The sequence below is a fragment of the Gambusia affinis genome, linkage group LG13 (genome assembly GCF_019740435.1).
Source record: "Gambusia affinis linkage group LG13, SWU_Gaff_1.0, whole genome shotgun sequence".
NCBI classification, from domain to species: domain Eukaryota; kingdom Metazoa; phylum Chordata; class Actinopteri; order Cyprinodontiformes; family Poeciliidae; genus Gambusia; species Gambusia affinis.
The window spans coordinates 23,414,189-23,435,959 of record NC_057880.1 but is presented as its reverse complement, the minus strand read 5'-3'; the positions used below and the strand labels follow the sequence as shown (position 1 = coordinate 23,435,959).

At 37.4% G+C, this 21,771-nt stretch overlaps 1 protein-coding gene across 2 annotated transcripts; it reads left to right on the top strand.

Moving 5' to 3' along the window:
* The first annotated feature begins 3,405 nt into the window (after window positions 1-3,405).
* On the top strand, window positions 3,406-21,653 carry prop1 (PROP paired-like homeobox 1). Of its 2 annotated transcripts, none has more exons than XM_044135851.1 (4): window positions 3,406-3,827; window positions 18,082-18,292; window positions 19,260-19,489; window positions 20,249-21,653. In XM_044135851.1, exons 2-4 carry the CDS (start codon window positions 18,199-18,201, stop codon window positions 20,597-20,599), a joined length of 675 nt encoding a protein of 224 aa, XP_043991786.1. In that variant the 5' UTR covers window positions 3,406-3,827; window positions 18,082-18,198; the 3' UTR covers window positions 20,600-21,653. The 2 variants fall into 2 exon arrangements, with proteins under 2 accessions (XP_043991786.1, XP_043991785.1); XM_044135850.1 differs by having other exon boundaries at window positions 19,257-19,489.
* The last annotated feature ends 118 nt before the right edge of the window (window positions 21,654-21,771 follow it).

The following is a 21,771-nucleotide window of genomic DNA, read 5'->3' as shown; positions in this document are numbered from 1 at the left end:
AAACACTTGGTGAGATTTTGTTTTTGCAGTGAGGCTGTACATCTTACACATTTCCATGGCTTCTGTCCTCTCCCTGCTCTTTCCTCCTCTTCCACAGCAGAGTATCATTGCTGCTTGGCTGTCCTCTAGGTAAACCCCGGACTGCGTACTCTCACCCCTCGTCGCTCAGGGAACTGGCACCAGGAGACAAATCCACACATGTGTTTACGGGGTTCTGACAAATTCCTTCCTCTTCGTTCCCTCGCTCGCATCGTGGACTTGACGTGAGAGCATTATATTTAATTCCTCATTCCTCGTGCAGCCAGAGGCAGTGCGGTAGAGGAGTTATGGGGCCCGGAGATGGAGCCATGGCCTCTGCGGTGGCTGGTGCACCATTATGGAGGCAGCGGGACGGGAGAGTCATGGGTTCACATAGGTCTTGTGGTAGACAAGATTTGGGGCATGGCTGTATTTTCTTACAGTAGGGAAATGCCAGGGTCACTGGTGCTGGAAGTACTGGTCACTCTGTAATTAATTGAATTTAGAAATAGGGGTTTCCACCACAGGCTGCACAGACGAACAGTTGCCCACACTGCATTCGTGTTAGCTAAAGGTGACCTGTTATGCCAGGTGACAAGCTAGGATAGGTCTATAGTCTACAGAAAACAAAATTATTCTTAGATAACGAGAATTTAATCTGGCCAGTTCTGCCTAGAATGAGCTGTTTTAGGGCGTCTTGTCACTTTAAATCAAAATAAGCTGCTTCTGGCCTCACCCCCAACTCAACATTTACACTTGCACATAAAAGTGGTGGCAAAAAGAATTTTGTAACCACACATCTTTGAAAAGCATTAGTAGAGCATCCTACACAACAAGAATGCAGCGAGGGGTTTCTGGATGGTAAGTCAACGACCAAACACCTGTCTTATCCAGCAGCCATTGTAAAGAGCATACAGTAGTAAAACCAGCTAACCAAATGTCCTGGAGCTCAAGTTGGATTGCTAGGGGACAGCAGAGGTCTGCTGGGGTTGCTAGGTAACGGGCAGTACCTGCTGATTTGTACTGAATGTAAAATGTGATTTTACATTCTAGAAGTTTTTGAAACAGCAAGTTTTCCAGACACCAAAAAAGATTAACTTATTCCCCAAAAAAATCTGATTGTTCTTTTTTTAAGGACTTGGACTGTTTTGGAAAGCAATAGAAACCCAAATGGAAGTACAAAACCATCCAAATGTGAATTTTCCACAATTTACCATGTAATTTACTGCTGAAGATGAGGATAAAAATGGTTTAGAAAATTAATCGAAGTAATTCCACTTCTGTCAAAATAAGCTGCTTCTTATTTAGCAGCTGAAAACACTCAACTCAAATGGCTTTGATTGATTAGTTCCAACATTTGTTCATTATCTTCTGGACAGACGTGTTGCAGAAGTTTGTTTTCTTTCATGCTACCCAAAACACCAGACAGTGACGAGTTGTCCGATGATTTCATAATGATCTGGCTGGTTTAGCCTGTAAGCATCCACAGACTCCTGGAACGGCCAGGCAAAGTGGGCGTTTTGATACTTGACAAACTCGGGTCGTAATATTGCCAGGATGAAGTCATAATATTACCAGATAAAGGTTGCAAAATAAAGTAGTCACTTTATGAGAACTCCTCCATGAAAAATAATTGGAACATAAAATGAGGAATGTTCTTAAAAATAAGAACATAGTTAATCCATTAGCACGTTAGCATCAAATTATTATCAGTTGCAGAACTTTGAAACGATTCAGCAAACGACTGAACCAGACAACTTGGTCATGTCAGCTCTCCAAGTATTAAATAGAGCTTAAATAATCAATCGGATTGAAATAACTAGCTAATTTAGGAATCAATTAATCATTAACTGGCACGTGCAGACTAAAAAAAACACCATAATCAGAGCAGTAATTAAGCCAAAACTGTACAAAAATATATACTTTTTGCATTTAGGATAAAAGCACCTTTGTTTGTAGATACATTTTAGCCAAAAATCCTCAAATGGGATGTTTAGCTTCATCTGGTTCAGATTTATGTCATTGCATTTTAAGCAATAAAATGTTCCTTATTCAAAAACGGTATTGTTTGTTTTTTACATGTTTAAATTTATTTCTAACATTGTATAAAAAGCCTTAAGAAGCTAAATCAAAAAAACTATGATTAATTATCAGAATAATCTCAATAATTTTATCCCTTTTAAACATATTTTTGTAATTTTACAACTTTTTTAAATTCAAAAATACTTTATAGGTGAAGAAGAAAACCTAAATGTTGCTGTAGCTCATATGAATTCAAATTCTTTGGCGTTATTGATGACTGCTGGCAGAAAAGATCTCTTGCAGCAGCCTGTATTCCAGCGAATACTTTAAGGTTGTTTGCAGCTCATATTGGAGATCAGGTACAATTGAACAACCATGCAAAAAAAAAAAAAACAGACTCTTTTTTTTCTTAAAAAAATAAGTTGTAATTGAGCATTAAGGCCTGCGGTGTGAGCGGAGCTTTGCTAACGCTCCTCCAGCTCAGTGTGTGAAACAACAGGGAAAGGAAGGCGCAGGAAGGAGGCCTCCTCTGCGGTTTCTCCTCTGACTCAGCTTTCCCAGAAGTGTGAATCAGCTAAGGGCGACCGCAGAGGAGCCTGACGGCTCTTTATCTGGGCCCCAGGGCCTCTTCCAGGATAACTGGGACTGAGAACGGGCGCTCAGATTGAACCGCCTCTCCACTGTCACAGCAGCCTCTTTCTGCTCGGCTCCCTGCTGACTCACAGCTGCAGCACCAGGACGACCCACCCAGGCGGCCTGTTAACGTGTTGATGTATATTTTCCCTGGCATATCCACTCCCTCAGTCCACATATGCTGTTTACATGCAGCTGGCATGTTTTATTATGTCTAGCAGAGTCTGCACCACCAACCTAAACATAACGGACAAGCAGAGCTGGGCAGTAACGAGTTACATTTACTCCGTTACATTTGCTTCAGTAACATTTCTTGAAAAAATCTACTTTTAGGAGTATTTGAGCTTTTTACTTTTACTTGAGTAACTTTATTATTAAGTATTTCTACTCTTACTCGATTAAATTTCTGGATTTTCTTCCCACTGAATGAAAAACAAACATGTTTTCACCAGAAACTCTCAGACACACACCAGTAGTTTCTGCTAAAGTTTCACAAGTTTATTATTTTAAACAAACTGATTTGGGGGAAAAAAATTGCCTGATTTTATTTTTGCTATTTACATGAAATATTGTAATTTTCATCCTTAAAACAACAAAATTTCCACTTTATTTTATGTTTTGGTCAGTTTGATTATGTAATTTTAAATACTGAATAATTAATAACTCCAGTAGAGTTTTTACCAAATACTTTTTTACTCTTACTTGAGAATACTTTTGGGTACTCTGCCCTCCTCTGCATTCGAGCCTCTTTGATCCAGACGATGGTGCCTCAACTTTTGGCTCTTATCCTCCCTTTGCTTCACTCAGAACCGGTACTGTCAAGCATACTTTTCTGGAATTTAGCAGAGAGTAAATTTAGCTGCTGTTTCTTGTAATCTTTGTTTCAGTGGAAGAGAGAGAGAAAAAAAAGTCCTTGGCACTCTCTGCTCGTTTCTCAACAAAGCTCGGCTTCACATCCTGCATGGGAGCTGCCCAGGAAAACCGCAGGCCATTGAGTAACTCCTCTGTGTCGGAGAACTAGCTCAGGGGCATCCGCTGATCTCAGCCCAGCCACTTCGCTCTTATCTAACCAGTTTTTCCAGAAGAAGCTGAGAAGTCTCTGCTTTGTCGGCTACTGACTGAAAACTCAAGACGTTTGGCTGCTGATAAGAAAAGTAAGTATTGGTAAAGATCACTGAGGTTATCCCTCAATCTACCTGTTTAATTTTATTCCTGTTAACTATGAGGCAAAGTGATTTTTATATCCCACCCAGTTTTTTCCAGCGTTTTGAACAGAAACCCAATAAACATGCATTCAATCTGAAACGCAAATCTTATCAGATTTTAGGAGCAAAGCTGCTGCAAAAGCAACACTCCCCAATTAATCTTGATAATATTTGGTATTACTTAAAAATGGCTGTAATTTTTACAGATATGTAAAGTAATTTAAAGAGTAGCCTGGATAAATAGTTATGGAAGCTCAAAATAATGTTTGTTTTTGGTCTTTCTTGTTTATTTAACTGGTAATATAAAATATCTTTGCATGTCCAAAGTGGTAACATCTCTTCATGTTCCAGTTTATAAGACAGAAAACAGAGTAATTTATTTTACTAACAGCATCACTCTTTTAGTTACTTAACTTGAATTTTACATGTTAAATAACAAAGTTCTGGCTGGAACCTTTGTATTCATTCGTTTCTGATACAACCATAAATCTGATGCACAAGCGACGTTTGCAAACAGCAGCTAATGGATGGTGTTCTTCCTCAATACCAGAGTTGGACAGTAACTCATTTCATTTACTTGAGTAACTTTTTTGGAAAAAAATTACTTTTACTTTTTACTTTTACTTAAATAATTTTATTTCTCGTGTAAAATTTCTGGATACTCTAGCTACTGTGAGTAACTTCACTGAATGAAGAACAAACTTATTTTAACCAAAAAAAAAAAAAAAATCACCAAACACAGATGGACACATGCAGTTTTTTACATTTTATGTTGAAATTGATTTGGAAAAATGTTTGTTTTGTTATTTTATTTGTATGAATTACTTTCATTTGACCATTAAAATACCAAAATCTCCACGTAACTTTATATTTTGGTCCATCTGACGGCCTAATTTGATGTTTTGATCTGTTACTTAGTATTTGAGTTTCATTTTTACCAAACACTTTTTTACCTATGAGTAATTTCTTGGACAGCTACTTTTTACTTTTACTTGGTGTTTTGATATTGCTACTCTGACTCGATCCCATGTAATCTTAAAGTTTTAGACATGATTTTAGGTTTAATGACCTTCCTTTGTGAATGAATTAAACTTATTTTGTTTTATGGGGCTAAAGAAGCACATGCTGACAGTTTTTATCACAGCTTAAAATGGTTAACATTAGCAGATGACGAAAAGACCAAAACGTAAACTCTGCTAAAATGAACCATAAAAACAAACGAGTTGCTCTTTTGAAAACAGTGTTGTATAAAGAGTTAAATCTGTGTGTGTGTGTGGGGAGGGGGGGGGTGCGTGTGTTTGTGTGTATGTGTGTGTGTGCTTGTTTCTAATACCTTGTGGGGACCATTTTCCAGACATACTACGTTGTGGGGACACACTGCTCCTTGTGGGGACCGAAGCCTGGTCCTCACAAGGGGAAACGCTGTTTTTGGGTCAGGGGTCAGATTTAAGACTAAGGTGTGAATTGAGTTTTGGTTAGGGTTAGGATATGGGTTAGGGTAAGGTTTAGGCCTTAGAAATGAATGGAAGTCAATGGAAAGTCCCCACAAAGATAGCCGCGCAAACGTGTGTGTGTGCGTGTGCATGTGTGCGTGTGTGTGCATGTGTGTGTGCGCCCATGTGTGTGTGGGAATAATGCGGTCATTTATGGAGCGATCACCACAGTCTTTACCAACAGCCTTCAACACATTAACCATGTGACTGTTAACATGTAACCGAGCGGTGAATCATTTTGTGCTAAGCTCATGTTCTCGCCCTTTGACCGCATGATTTTAACTTGGAAAAACTGAAAATCGAAATGGGATTAGGCTGAAAACGAAGTGGTACTAAAGTTTTCCATCCATCAAACTGCTACACGTTCTGTTTGGTTAAAACCACAGCCATTCAAATTATTTTATCTGCATTTTGAGTGATAAATGAGCAGAAAAAGCAGAATTGTGAGTGCAGTGGCTAGCACTGATGCTTTAAATGGTTCGAATCAACCACATTTGTTTACCACTCATAAATATTTGCTTTATTTTAATTTATTTTTTACGTTTGTGCTCTCTGTTTGAGCTATTACTTTTTATAGTCAATTTGTGCTGGCTTGAGATTTCTCCTTGGAGGAAAATAGTTATTTGAAATGACATGGGTCAATTAGGCCTGAATCGATTAATCATGATTAATCAATTCTTGAAATGAAACGTCAACTAATTTAGTAATCGATTAATTGTCACAATGCAAAAATATATTTTGGTCTAGTTTCTAGTGTAAATGTCTTATTTTTGTCTCATTTCAAGTTTACTAACCTACAAGTAACTTTTCAGTAAGATATAGGAGCTTGTTTTAAGTAAATAATTTCTTAAGGAAAGTACTGGTTCCACTGGCAGACTATTTTCTATAAAAGTAAATAATCAGCCAGTGGAACTAATACTTTTTCGTCAATATTAAAGAATTATTTACTTAAAATAATCTACTTTATCTTGCTGTAGGGTTACTTGTAGGTTACTTTTGTCTTATTTCAAGTGTACAAAGATATTTGCACTAAAAATTAGACCAAAATTACTTGGTATGATTTTGTGTTTTTGTGTACATAACATTTAAAATTAGAATAAGATCAATAAAAAAAAAACTATTTTAAATACAGGAATGTGAACTTTATGAAAAGTTTAATAGCTGCGTAAAAGTACTTTTAATCTGACAAACAAGACTCACATTGTAATTTCTTGACTGTATATGAGTAGAATCAGCCCTGACCTTTGACCTGATTCCAGTGACCTTTGCCCCACTGAGCCTGTGATGTCACCTCGGCTCAGTAAAGGCTGCACTGGGAATAAAAAGGCAGCGCCAGGATCCCGAGTCCAGCAGAATAATTACATGAATGAGGGAGGGAATCAGGAAATAGCTTTTTGGTTTGGGAAACTGAGGAGCTGGATGGAGCGAAGCCATGTGCTAAATGAAAACAGGATTCAGAGAAAAAAAAACTGGGGCCAGGGTGAAGCACAGAGTGTGAGAGAACACAGACGAGGCCAAAACGTGTGTTTCATAACGGGGAGGGGGCGGCAGGTTAGCCAGGGTCAACTGGAGGGGCGTCCCGCTCCCCACCCAGCTTCCTCCTCCTCCTCCATCTCCTCCTTCTCTTCTTCTTCTTCCTCGCAGGTTTCACTCGTATCTTCCCAATCACGGTTTTTATTGCAGGAAATTTCTGCCACACCGCATCGCGTGAGCTGGAGGAGCGCTCCATTCTTAGCCTGGGCGCCGCTGAGTGCCAGGGGTACGTGGAGCCTGGCAAGCGCCAAGGTTACGCAGCGAGAGGAGGGGTGCACTGCAGAAACACTAAATCTGACCAAGGACTGCTGGTCCAGCTCCCACTGCTGATGTCCCAGAGGACCTGAAATAAGACAAAACTAACTTACAACTAGCACTGAAACGATTAATCACCTTAATCGGGATTAATCGATTATTAAAATAATCGTAGACTAATTTAGTAATTGATTAGTCGCTAACTCAAGAAAAAAACTACATATTCAGATCAGAATTTAGGCCAAGTTTATACAAAATATATAAAAATTTTGCATTTAAGATAAAAAAAAACCCATTGTAAATAAGTTTTAGCCAAAGCTTTGCAAGTGCAATAGCTTTAGCTTCACCCGGTTCAGATTTACTAGAGGAAGGATTGAAGAGAGGCTTTTGCATCAGGGTTAAAAATTAATTCCTTTGGCGAAAAACGTGTCTCTGTTGTTTGTTAGCACTCAGATTTCTATACAGACTAAAGAGTCTGTGATGTCATGTCACAAAAACAGTAAAAGAGCAGAGAAGATTTTCTGAATCTGAGTCAAAAGAAATATGACACACTAGAGCTGAAACGATTAATCGTGATTAATCGATCAGGAAAATAACTGTAGACTAATTTAGTAATCGATTAGTCATTAAGTGAAGTATACAGACTCTTATCACAAGTTACTCTTGTGGTTGGGAAAACATTTTTCTTCTGTTTTCAAGAATTATTGACTTAAACAAGCTTCTATATTTTGCTGAAAAGTTACTTGTAATTAGTTTAGTCTTAATTCAAGTGTACTAAGATATTTGCACTAGAATCCAGACCAAAACTCTTGGTCAGACTGTGTTTTTGCAGTGCAGAACTGCCAGGCAGCTCTGATCCAAACGGCCACGCCTTTTTCTCTGGTGACGGAGTGAATTCAGAGGAAGAAGGTAGAGAAGAACCATCAGCACTGCTTAAACCCTCACACCAACACCCAAACTTTACACCCCCTCCTCCTCGCTCCAGGCTGGGCTTTCATCTGAAAAAGAGGCGGGCGGTTTCGGGGCTTGTGGTTTTTATTGAAATAATATTTTCTGTACTCTGATGCTTCTCTGGCTCTGTTCTCCCTTAACAACGGGCATTATTTTTAGCCTCTGTGTCGAGTTCGGTCATTTCCTGCTGCAAAAAAGACTCGACCACAAGCAGACTCAAACACTGAGAGGCTTTCTGCTCTGCCTACCAAACTCACGATGTTCCCCGTACGAGCCGCCCCCTGTCTCTACGCAAAAATGTAGGTTAACTTTTTTCAGAACCTACACAATCTAGATGAAGGAATCTATGTGGTTGAATAACATACCACAGTGTTTAAAAGGAACGCTGGGCTTGAGACTACACAGATTCCTCAACACACCCAGGAGCAGAGATGGTAGTAACTAGTTACATTTACTCAGCTACAATTACTTTAGGAACATTTTTTGGGGGAAAAAATACTTGCTCGAATAACCTTAATATAAAGTATTTCTACTCTTACTCTTACATTTTTCTATTTTCTACCAACTGAATAAAAAACAGACATGTTTTAACTAAAAATCCACCAAGTATTTTTTTTCTTATTTCTTCTGCAAATATCTTAGTACATTTGAAATAAGACAAACTAACTTACAAGTAACTTTCCAGAAATATATAGGAGCTTGTTTTAAGTCAACAATTCCTTAATATTGATGAAAAAGTCCTAGTTCCACTGGAAGATTATTTACCTTATTTCAAAATTGTTGCCTAGCAACGCCAGCCAAGCTCAGCCCATCGCCTAGTAACCCAGTTCTAGTCCTGCTGGCAGATTATTTCACTTATAACATGGGGGTGGGAGGGATTTAAGGGGAATAATCTGCCAATGGAGCTAGTACATTTCAGCAATATAAAGAAATTATTTACTTAGGACATGCTCACTGTTTCACTGTAGGATTAATTCATTTATGTGGGAAATGTCTTAGAGAAATAATCTGGAACTAGTGCTTTTCTAATAAAGTAATAAGACAGTATTGATTTAAAACTAGCTCGCATATCTTGCTGAAAAGTTATTTTTAAGTTAGTTTTGTCTCATTTTGGTTCCTTTGAGATATTTGCACTAGAAAATAAATCAAAAACACTTGATAGGATTTGGTGTCTTTGCAGTTTTAAGGTATTAATAATACCTAAATATTGATGAAAAGTACTAGTTTGAAAATGTCTTGTTAGAAATTAAATAACCTGCTGGTGGAGTTACTTTTTAAAATTAATATTAAGGAATTACTGACTTAAAACAAGCTCCTATATCTTGTTGAAAACATACTTTTCTGTTAGTTTTGTCTTGTTTTAAGTGTACTAAGATATTTGCACAAGAAACTAGACCAAAAAAGCTCTGGCACTTTTTGATCTAGATTTGGTGTTTTAGCAGTGTATATTAATTTATTGATAGGGCCTTAATATTGCTGAAAAAGTACCAGTTTCACTTAAACATAGAAAAATGTTGTTAGTAAGTGAAAACTATCTGCAAGTGAAAGTACTTTTTGTACAAATATTGAAGAATTATTTACTTAAAATAAGCTCTTATAGAATCATTTGTCATTTAGTTTTGTCCTGTTTCAAGTGTTCTAAGATATTAAGATTTTAATATTGTTTCACATATCACATGGGAAAATGTCTTGTTATAAGTTAAATAATCTGCTACTATTTTTTTAAATCAATACTAAAAAAATATTGACTTACAACAAGCTCCTATATCTCGCTTCAAAGTTACTTTTCAGTTAGTTTCGTCTTGTTTCAAGTGAACAAAGGTATTCACAATAAAAAAAAAAGACCAAAAATATTCATAAGATTTTCATTGCAGTTCACAATTACTATCTATCTGCATTGATCTGTTGTGTAAAACCCCAATAAAACACATTGGGTTCTGTGGAAAGAGAAGATACTTTTGGTTGAGTCATGCAGGGATCATGAGAGTCACAGTTAGGAAACCAAGGTGTGGAGAGAGATGTAGAAAGACGATAATTATACCTTTGCTCCTGGTCGTCCCTCTGTAACAGTGGATAATCTTCCAGCTATCATGTCTAGAAGCGCCCTGGAGGACCACAGGAAGCCGGCGGAGCCAGCAAAATGCAGTCGAGGGGGAAAGCGGACACCGCCGAGGGGAGTCTGGAGGAGGACAGCTCTCAGAAATCCGCCTCGCCAGACAGTCAAATGTCACAGACCGCAGTCAGGGCAAGCTTCCACACGCCACCATGATCCCAATCACTCAATAACGCAGCTTAAATTAAAGTGGAACACACTTTGCGTTTTGCTGCTGCATTTTTATCGCCTTTGCGTGTGCAGCACCAGGGGACAACCTGTCCAGCTCCAGCCTGTCTGTGTTGGCTCCGTATCTTTAGCTGGGGAAGATTAGATTCCCAGCGTGCAGAGTAATATCTGCTTCGAGATGCGTTGAATTTCATCACAAAAGAACACAGAGTACCATGCAGGGTGGAGCTGCTGAGTCATTATGGTTCCCACTTCATCCAGCACGCCAGCCCAAAACTCTGCAGGACAGGCGGGAAGATTTCCACCTTGATTCAGGTTGTAAAACACCTGAGCAGCAGGTGAGGTGAGCAGTTCAAAGCAAAGCAAGCAAGCAAAACGACAAAAAACATCCAGATAATACTTTTAATGGTTGGAAAGGATGACAAAACAAGACAGAGTCACAATGCTAACTTAAACTTTAGAGTAAAAAAATCCAGATTTTCTTTAAAAGCATTATTTTGTTGTTTTTGCTTGGTCTGCTTTGTATAACATCTATCTATCCATTGTAAAAAGCACATTTCTGCCAAAAAAAACTAATAAATTTTGAGATTACAAATAAACAAAAAAGAAAACAAACGTTATATTGACTAAAATATAATATCGCAGTAAATCTGAACAAGACTGAGAAGTCACGTTTAAAGCCAGTTTACCAACAAAGGTATTTTAATGCAAAGTTTCAATATTTTTAAGGGCTGCAACAAACAATTATTTTAGTTATCGATTATTCTAACGATTAATTGATTAATCGTATAAAAAATTGGCACATTTTACAGATTTATCATTTAACTATTTCAGCATTTTAATACGATGTGAGAAATACATTAAAATATGCAAATAGCAAATAATTAAATTACTTTTTAAAATAAGAAAATTAACATTTTATTGCATAAAATATATTGCAGTATTCCTTTAGTAAGTCTGAACTGGATGTAGCTGAAACTATAAAACTTGATGAGCTTTGGCTAAAACCTGTTTTAATTTTAAATGAAAAATTTATGCCTTTTTAAGTGTTGCAACAAACAATTATTAGTTAGTTTATTGAATATTCATGATTAATCGTATTAAAAAATTGGCACATTCTACAGATTTGTCATTTAACCACTGAAGCTTTTTTATACAATTTTGGAAATACATTAAAATAGGCAAAAAACAAATATCTTAATTGACGTTTTTAAATGAGAAAATAAGTGTTTTATTGCTCAAAATGCAATGACACAGTAAATGTTAGTAAATTTGAACCAGATGAAGCTAAAACTATGTAACTAGAGGAGTTCTGGCTAAAACCTATTTGTAAACAAAGGTTTTATTCATCTTAAATGCAAGATGTATATAAATATTGTACAGTATTTTGTGAATTACTTCTCTCAGTATGTTGTTTTTTCAGCAAATGGCCTTTTTCTGAGTCTGTATATTCCAGTTAATGATTAATTGATTACCAAATTAGTTGATGGTTATTTCAGTAATCAATTAATCACAATTAATCAAATTAATCGTGATTAATCCCTACTTTTTTATGTTTATCTGGGCTCAGATTCAGTGAAATTTTTCTGCTCTTTTACTGTTTTTGTATTATGATATCATGGGCTCTTCAGTCTGTATAATAATCTGATGGCCAACTAACAACACAGACACGTTTTTGCCTAATCTACAGATTTTTTAAATTAACCCTTTAAGCCTTTTTTTATAAAACAACAAAAGATGCAAATAAACAAATAATTCTAATTATTTTTAAGTAAAAAAAATCTATTTTTTAATTGCCTTATATTGCAATAGCATAGCATTACTTTAGTGAATTTGAACCAGGTGAAGTTAAAACTGCTGCTCAAGGAGTTTTGGCTTACAGACAAAGATGTTTTTAATCTTAAATACAAAATAGGCATTTTGTATTTATATTTTTTGAACAGTTTATAGAAGTTAGAAATAGCTAGCTTGGAAACCGACATGTAGCTACCTCCTCCCTCCTGATGTGTTTCCAGTTAACGATTAATCGGTTACACATAAATCATGTAGTAAATTCACACCACATGACTTATGTCACCATGTCATAAACGCCATTTCCCTTTACACCGGAGCAGAATTAAAATCCTACAAAAGACAAGATGCTAACAATTTTTTTTCCATGCATGCTAGGCTACAGTGCGGCATTGTCTCCATGGTTACCAATTTATGGACACACCTTTTCCATAATGCGATATTTAATATCTTTCTAATCATACTTACTTATAAAGTATATGAACGTTAATCTTCATACCTTGTAAAACATGTTTGCTGCAAATCCGCCATTACACCAAAGGTCATTATGATTGATTGACAGCTGATATCCATCACCACGGCGTCTTTCCTCCTTAAAAGTTGTAAAATAAATTGACAAATTTGGTTTGCATCCTTGTCAGTCTGTGCAGCCGAGCGCGCAGCACCTTGTGACCATTTTTAAAATGAAATCAACAACATAAAAAAGATACTAAGTTACAGATGTCTGTTTCTGACAGCTGCGCATTGGTTGTTTTGACGTCCATTAGGGCGGAGTGGGCGAACTTCTGAAGACGGTGACGTCACGTGCAAAGGGGTCAATACTCCAGTTAAAAATAAATTGATTACTAAATTAGCTGACAATCATTTCAATAAATGATTAATTGTGATTTATCAGCTTAATCATGATTAATCTGATTAATGGTTTCAGCTTTATGACATTCCTCGAGACTCAGATTCAGTCCTTTTTCTGTTCTTTTTCTATTTTTGTAACATGACATCTTGGGCTCTTCACATAAAGATCTGACAAAAATCCAACAAACAACAAAGACACATCCCCAAAACACACCGTGCCCCCCGCCCCAAATGAAAAAAGAAATTCATTTTGATCTAACGCTGATGCAAAAGCTTCTCTTCGCCCCACATGCTGGATGTTTCTCTCACAGCTGGCCAAGCTTACTGGCTGGATGGAGCGCGGAGGGTGAGCTGGTGGGGGGAGTTGGGTTACATTCCTTCCATTGGGGCTGTCTGTCTGCCAACCAGGTCACTCCCAGTTCAGTCCCAGGAAAATGGGAGGGAAGAATTTCCTCTGTGTCCATACTGGGCCCAGCCGGAGCCACTCAGAGGCAGGGGCCTGTGTGCACCGGGGCACGTGTGCATGCACAACCCCTGAAACTGAGCACCCAGGATAATATGACTTGCATGTTATTTCCTTACACTGTAACAGGCGTTGGGTTCTGCTCAGTGTTGATGTGTGTCCACACGCTCACTGAGTCACATTTTACATATTTTACCGGTTTCTGCATCGCAGATTAGGGTAATATGACAGGAAGTAGATCAGTGAGACACATCTGATGCCGAATTGTCATAAAGTCTGAACATGTGTCACTGCATGTTTACTACAGATGTCAATGAATAACCCATCCTGCTGGACAGAGGGGCTTTTCTTGCATAGGCACCTATTTTGGAAGGATTTTTACATTCGGATAGTTGTTAAGATGTAATAACTGTGACAAGCTGAGAGAGAAGGAGGAAGTTCACATCATCTCTTCCAAGATACATATCCCCTACTCCAATGTCTCTCTACATAGCTTTCTAACCAAACTTCCAGAAACAGATTTAAAGAGGCAAATGCAAAAGAGGTGGATTAGCAGTGCTTGAAAACCCCTGATGGTGTCATCTAGGACATGTGACTGTAAAATATTGTCTCTCCTGCCTGAAAATTGACTTGCTAGCATGTCATGACATCAACTGTCTTCAGACAGAGGCCGTTTTAGATTAGTTGCTAGACTGACTGCTGCTGGAGATTCTTTCTGCCCAGAGCACCACGTTCTGTAACGACTCTTTGAAGATATTTGGATGATACGAGTTAGAACAACTTTTAATTTACCTTTGGGATTAATAAGGTTTTTAACGTGGGATAAGTCTATGGCCTGTACATTTTCTAGTCAGGTCAGTTCGGCCTAGAATGAGCAGTTTTAGGGCCTTTGAATTCAAATAAGGTACTGCTGGCCACGCCCCCAACTCAGCATTTACACTAAACACTTGAAAATTATACAACTGTACATTTTTGAAAAGCAGAAATGGAGCCTCCTGCACAACCAACAAGAATGCAGGAAGTGGCTTCTGGATGGTAAGTCAACGACAAAACACTTGTCTTTTCTAGCAGCCATTGTACAGCACATGCAGCAGTAAAACTGGCTGACCAAAGTGCTGGAACTCAGCTTGGGTTGCTGGGTAACGGGCTGGGCTGTTTCTGAAGTTGCTAGGTAACGGGCAGTTCCTGCTGATTTGTGACGTTACATTCCGGAGGTTTTTGAAACAGTTCATTTTCCAACAGGAGCTTATTGCCAAAAACCATCTGAGTGGCTGTTTTTTAAGCACTTTGGTTGTTTTTAGAAGCAGTAGAAACCCAAATGGAAGTACAAAAATTCTAAAAAAATGTAATTTTGTATAATACGTTCCCTTTAACTCGGATAGAATTGAAATGAATGTTGTTTAATAAACTGCTTCTGCTTTAAAATCCCACCATAACTTTTTCCCTGACCTTTCTTCTGTGTTCATCTTCAACTTTTAAATGTTTACTGTAATCTTTTTATTTTTAAAGTATCAGACGGTCTTATTAAAAATCTTAATTCCAGTGAAGTTGGAACGTTGTGTAAAACAGAAACAGAAACAGAATGCAATAATTTATGAAGCTTTTTCAACAAATATTCAACTGAATGTTCAAACGAAGAACTTAAATGTAGTTTTACAAATGTTCACTCATTTAGAAACTCATGCAGTGCATCCCAGAAAAGTTGGGACACAAGCAGCAAAATCCAAATAAGGTTTATCAGTTTGAGCATTAAATATCTTGTCATTGTAGTGAATTCAATTGAATATAAGTGGATAAACATTAGCCAATTATCATAATCTGTTTTTATTTATGTGTTACACAATGATTCAACTTTATTGGAATTGGGGTTGGATATTCACATGCTACACATTTTGAATTTTAATGCATAAAGATGAAAAGCATAGACGATTTTCTTCCTTTATGTATAATTCAAACCTTCAAAAGTTTGATTTATTTGTGTGTTTTTGCAGCTTTAATTACCCCAGAAGTCTAAACAGAATCATAGTCGTGCCGTTTTCTTGGCTTTTCTGTTGTCTCAGGAGTTTGGGGGATTGTGGTCGGGTCGTTGTCTGGGACAGGAAACATGTGAGCAGAATATAAGACGCATAGCGAGCTTGGCAGCAGCGTGCACACAATTACTCACAGTGAAGGCAGGACGGGGCTCTTTGACGACACACACACAGGACTTGGCCCTCACAGGCTGTCAGAAGGAATCAAATTAGATGTTCGCCCGCAAAGAACCAGAAAACAAGGCAGGGACTTTCTCAAGACGTTTGTTCAGTCTCAAGGGTCATTTGTCGTTTCAACCAGAGAATTAATATGTAACAGGCGTTCCTACAGGCCCGCTACCTCAATAGGTCATTCAGTCGCTGAGTATTGTCTGTTTCACTTCCCTGGCGAGGATTCTGGTCCTAGGGAGAGCTGCAATCTGCTGTCTGACACGTTTCCTGTCTACGTTTCGAGTCTGATTTCTGCTCCCAGTGAGTCACACGGACCTCTGGAGTTGGACAAGAAAACCAAAGAGGAAGCAAGAGTTTAGATACAACTAGGACTGCAAGTAACGACTCTTTTAGTGATCAATTAATCAGATATACTGACAATTAATCATATTTTAAAAATGGTACAGTCAACAGCTTTTTCATTAAACCACATAAGCCTTCATATACAATACTAAATACACTAAAAGATGCAAATAAACTAACAATTGTTTTAGTGACTGAGTAATCTATCATTATTCAGACGATTGAGCGATTATCGTATTTTAAAACTGGAACATTCAACAGATTTTTCATTTAACCAGATAAGCCCCTTTCAAGCCTAAGCCAACCAAGGCTGCAATTTATTTTAGTTATCGAATAATCTATCGATTATTCTGACAATTAATTGATTAATTGTATTTTTAAAATGACACATTCAACAGTTTTTTTCATAAAACCACTTAAGCCTTTTTATACAATATTTAGAATATATTAAAAGATGTAAATAAACTGACTGTTTTACTAATCAATTAATTTATCAATTGTTCTTATAATTAGTTGATTAGTTGTTTAAAAGTCACATTCAACATTTTGTTCGTTCAACCACTTAAGTCATTTCTATAAAATATAATAAATACATTAAAATATGCAGATGAACAAACTGAAATTATTTTTTAAAATAAATGTTGCTGAAATGTTACTTGTAAGTAATTTTTATCTTTTTCAAGTGTGCTAACATATTTGCCCTAGGAACTAAACAAAAATACTTAAGATTTTTTGTTAATTAGTTGGTGATTACTTCAGTAATTGATTAATCACAATTAATCCGATTAATCGATTCATCCCTAATGATAGTATGAAAACTGCTTCCTGTATTTACTCAGGTTATCTTTGCTGTTCAGCTCGTTTGACATGAAAACATTCAGGTGACTAGAAAGCAAAAACCATTTAAAGGGCCGCACACATGGAGAAGTTTGTGCTGCCAGTGCATTACATGGTGAAATGCTTCATGCTGAGCTCCAGCTGCCGCTCTGCAGCCCCGTCATGACTCTTCACACTCACCGCCTCACATCCTCTTCCAAAATAATGGATTGAACACATTTCCTAGAAGTGCCTTTTCATTTGGTTGCCACAAGTTGACCAAACAGTGCCACCTGGTGGTCACGCAGTGTCTTCTTCTTTCAAACGTAAGAATCAGACTTACCTTAAACCAAATGTTTAAAATGGTTGAAGTTCCAAAAAAAGACGACCATTTACTCATTATGATGTCATTATGTTGACATTATGAGTTTAAACCCAGAGATTTAATTCATCTGCAGTAGCTTGAGTCACTGTAAAAATAAACCTGTCTTCATCAGGTTATAAAATTTTATCCACAAGTGTAGAAAAACCTGACAGATCCACCTCTATTATTTAGACATCCACACTGCAAAAACACAACATCGAATCAGGGTTTTTAAAATGTAGTTGCTAATGAACTAGTACACCTGAAATAAGACAAATCTAACTTACAAGTAACTTTTCACGAAAATGGAGTTTGATTTAAGTCAATATTATTATTTTTTAAAGTACAAGTTCCACTGGCAACAAGACATTTTTCACACATTATAAATGAAGTAATAAGTAAAACTAGGCTGCCAGTAAAACGAGAACTTTTCATTACTATTAAGGAATTATTTACTTAAAACAAGCCCCTATGTCTTGCTGTAAATGTACTTGTAAGTTAGTTTTGTCTTTTTTAAAGTCTACTAAGACATTTGAACTAGACTATACTACAAACTATTGTAAAAATACTTGGTAAGATTTTGTGTTTTTGCAGTGCAGCGACAATATTTACCGGTTCCTGTATATTTGGTTGCCCTCAAAATGACAGCAGAATAGAAAATACAATAAAGCTTGTTTATGCAAACAAGAAGCCTCACTCTGACATAAATTAAAGATTCTCTGATTTTTATTCTGAAGTGTTACTTCAGAGTAAAGTTGCTTAAGTAGAAAAGTACAGAAAAAGTAAAATTACACCCAGAATAATGTATTTTTTCACAAAAGGTAAATCTTAAGTAACTGTAACTGGTTACTTTCATTCCAGTGATGCTGGTTTCCAGTTCCTATTGGCTCCCACAGACCGAGTGAAGGAAGCGAGATGGGAGGGACGCAGGACTTAAATTTTGACTGAGAGTCTCTGCTGGGATGCAGAGCTGCAGCGATGGCCCAGGTAAAGGCTGCAGGTGCAACACCACGGAGCCACCAGGACTTTGCAGAACTTTACTCTGACATGGCTACAGTGAGCTCGAGCGCAGGTTGGTCGAAAAAGCAAATAAATGTGCTACTAACAACAACTGGTTTGACCCTAAGTGTAAAAGTTCTGGTTCACTGTGACCATTTTATGGAAATAACTTATTAGTTTGCAAGCGTTCAGCTAAATTAGAGTGTAAACTGTTGTTTCCGACTGATTTATTTGTAGAAATTATCAATGTTTTCAGCTATTTTAGGTAGTAATTCTATCAGTTTCTGGTTAGGACATTGAATTGCAGTTCCTTTAAGAGAAATACTGACACTTTTTTCCAGAAATACTCTCCTTTTAGTGTGACCAGTAGTTTTCTACTGCACTTCAATTAAAAACTAAACATTAAGTTTTATGATATTCTAACTTTTTATGCTTGAAAGAAAATCTTATTTCCAATAAGTTGTCTGCTATCTTTGGGAGGAGGAAGCTTATTTTGGAAAACAAGACTGACATCTTTGGATGCATATGGAAACTTTTGTCCACCATCTTGTCTTTGGCATTTATTAACTTTTAGACTTGGACAATAAAATGATGAGAATATGTAAATTTCTTCTTCTTTTGTGTTGGGTTTTGTTCTTAAAAGTGAAAATTAGTGAATATATTTTGAAAAAACAACCTAAATGTTAGACTAAACAACAGAAGCAGTGATGTGAACGGACGCCTCACTCCCCCATTTCCAGATTGGCCCCTTCATCAGTGATTGTGGACATAATCTTGGTCAAATCCTCCAGTTTCTGGTATCTTTTTCTCACGAGCTTGTCTTTAGGCGGCCAAATCTCCGCGGCTCTCAGGTTGCCGAGTCACTCTAATCCCTCCTTTTTGGTGATTTGCACTCATACAACTGAAGGTTGTCGTGTTTTTTGTTTTTTTTGTTCCTTATTAGCCAAGGAAGTCAAGAAATAGGAGCTGGAGAATTGTCTCCAGTAAAAATGAAGGACTTTTCCAGGCAAAGCCTCAGTCTCTTTTGCTTCTGAAAGCAGATATAGGTGAGCCCGGGAGGAAAGCAGTGACGTCAGAGACCTCCATGGCCGCCGGCATCAGCAGGGGGGGCAAAGCCTACCCGTCTCCCGCTAGGAGGCGCCACCGCACCACCTTCAGCCACAAGCAGCTGGAACAGCTGGAGCTGGCTTTTCAGCAGAACCAGTACCCGGACATCTACTGCAGGGAGGAGCTGGCGTGCGTCACCAAACTCAACGAGGCTCGCATACAGGTGGGACGAAGGCAGAACCTGAATTTATTCGACAAATTCATCTCTGAGTTTAGGAGCAGCATTGTTTGGTCCACAGGAATTTGTTGAACACGTGACTCGATTGAAATACTCTGATACTTCCAAATAAAAAAACACCAAAACTTTTTATCCAAAAACAAATTTTTTCAAAATTTTGTTTAATTTTTCATTAAGCAAAATTACTTTCAAAATTTTTAAATCGCACAATTATATGGCCAATGGCTGCATTGCTGCTAGATGCGTTTTCATTACAAATGTCTGGAAATCTTTGTCTGGTGTTTGCTAATGTAAAAAACACAATTTCGCAATTACAATGTTTCCACTAAATAAGAAATGCAATTAAAATCACATATGAATAAGGTTGTTCATGCGATAAGTCATTAAAAATCATGGCAGCTATGGGCATAAACAGACATTATATACAATAACTCAGACATCATTCAGGCGTTGGGAACAACAAACTCCTTATACTTGGGAGCGGCTACGAATGCGGCATTTTGGGGAAATTGTTGTACACAATTTTTTATTATTATTATTAACTGTTAAATGCTGTGATCTGTCTGAAAACAAAAACAAACCATCATCCTCTTACTACTTCCTGTGGTCTTTGTATTTTCGCCAGTAGTAACGTCCGGCTGTTGAACACGTGACTCATGTGACATGACGGGTTTCCATTAAGCTAATTTATTGCGCAAGTAGATGATTAATGAAAACGCAGCTAGTCTTGTCTTGTCTCGGCAGGTGTGGTTCCAGAACAGAAGAGCCAAACAGCGCAAACATGAGCGGGCTTCCCAGAAAGTCTTTCCGGTGGGCGTGATGACGGGCCACAGGACGCTGATGGCCGGCATGCCTCGACAGTACTACCCACAGCCGTTGGCCCACATCCCCCACCTGTCCTCCATGCTGCCGCCCGGGCCGTATTCCCGCCACCAAACCCAAATCAGCCGCTTTCCGTGTCCCAGCAGCCCGCCACAGCCAGCGCCTCAGCGGCAGCACGACGACTGGTACGGCTCGCTGAGAACCAACCTCCCGTCACCCATGTTCCCCCTGGGCTCCATGCAGCCTCTGGAGACGGCCTCCCCCTGGAGCTAGGAAGGGAAGGGGATACTACGGAGCTACATTGGGGCCATAAAGATTGGGGGTTTTTTTGGAAAAAAAAAAAAAAAGAAAAATTTGAAACTGAAAATAAAAAGTTCTGAAACTTTGAAGCTGAAAAAGTTTCAAAATCGGTGGGGGGGCGGTTATCATAAATTTTGAATGTTTGAAACTGAAGAGTATGTGAAACTGAAAGAATGTCCAAAACTATTTGTCAAATTCAAAGTTCTTTTCAGTTTCATATCTTGTTATTCACTCAAAAAAGATTTTCCATTTCAAATTATTTTTGTTTCAGTTTCAAAAATAATTTCAGTTTGGAAAAATATATTGAAAGGAAGAAATAATTGGCAACAGAAAAATTATTTTAAAACTGAAAAAAAAAATTCAAAACTGAATAGAACTGAAAACAAGGATGTGAAGCTGGAACAAATGTTAATGAACAAATGTTTTCAAGTTTCTAGTTTCAAAATAATTTTTCAATTTCAAATGTTTTTTTTTCTTTTGGATAAAGTTTATGGCCCCAATTTTGCTCCGTCGTAGCCCACCTGTTGTACATGTCAATTCTTCCTAAATAAAGCCAGTATAAAAACTATAAATACATCTTTATTTGAAAGCAAGATGTTCTGATTCATAAGGTCTAAATGTCTGGGGAAGCCACTGCCCTCTAGTGATCATTTTGAGATCTGCATGATCTAAATTGTGGACATTTTTCATTTTTATTTAATTTTCTGTTATTGAGTTGTCAGTTGAATTTCAGCGTTCGCCATGTGACAGTAAATCTGACACTCCTCTGTGCAGAAGAAACATTTTTTACACAATCATTGATATCCTACTAAGAAGTACATAAATAATTTAATTTCAACATTTTTTGCTTATTGTACAGCAGCAGCAGACTTAAGGTGAGAAGATTGATTTTGTTACATTTATCCCAAAATAAATATAACAAACCTTTATTTTCACTGATCCCTCTAAGCCAATTACACATTAGAACTAGAATTTAAAATCAAATTATAAAACCTATTAGTTACCCCCTTAAACTTTTTTTTGATTATCCTCATCACTAAAAGTTTTTCTTAAGTAGATAAAATTTTAGTGACCGCTCAATTTATGTGCAATTTGGAGGTGTGTGCGCACTTGTTTTCCATAGGAAGTTCAAAGAGTCCTACAAA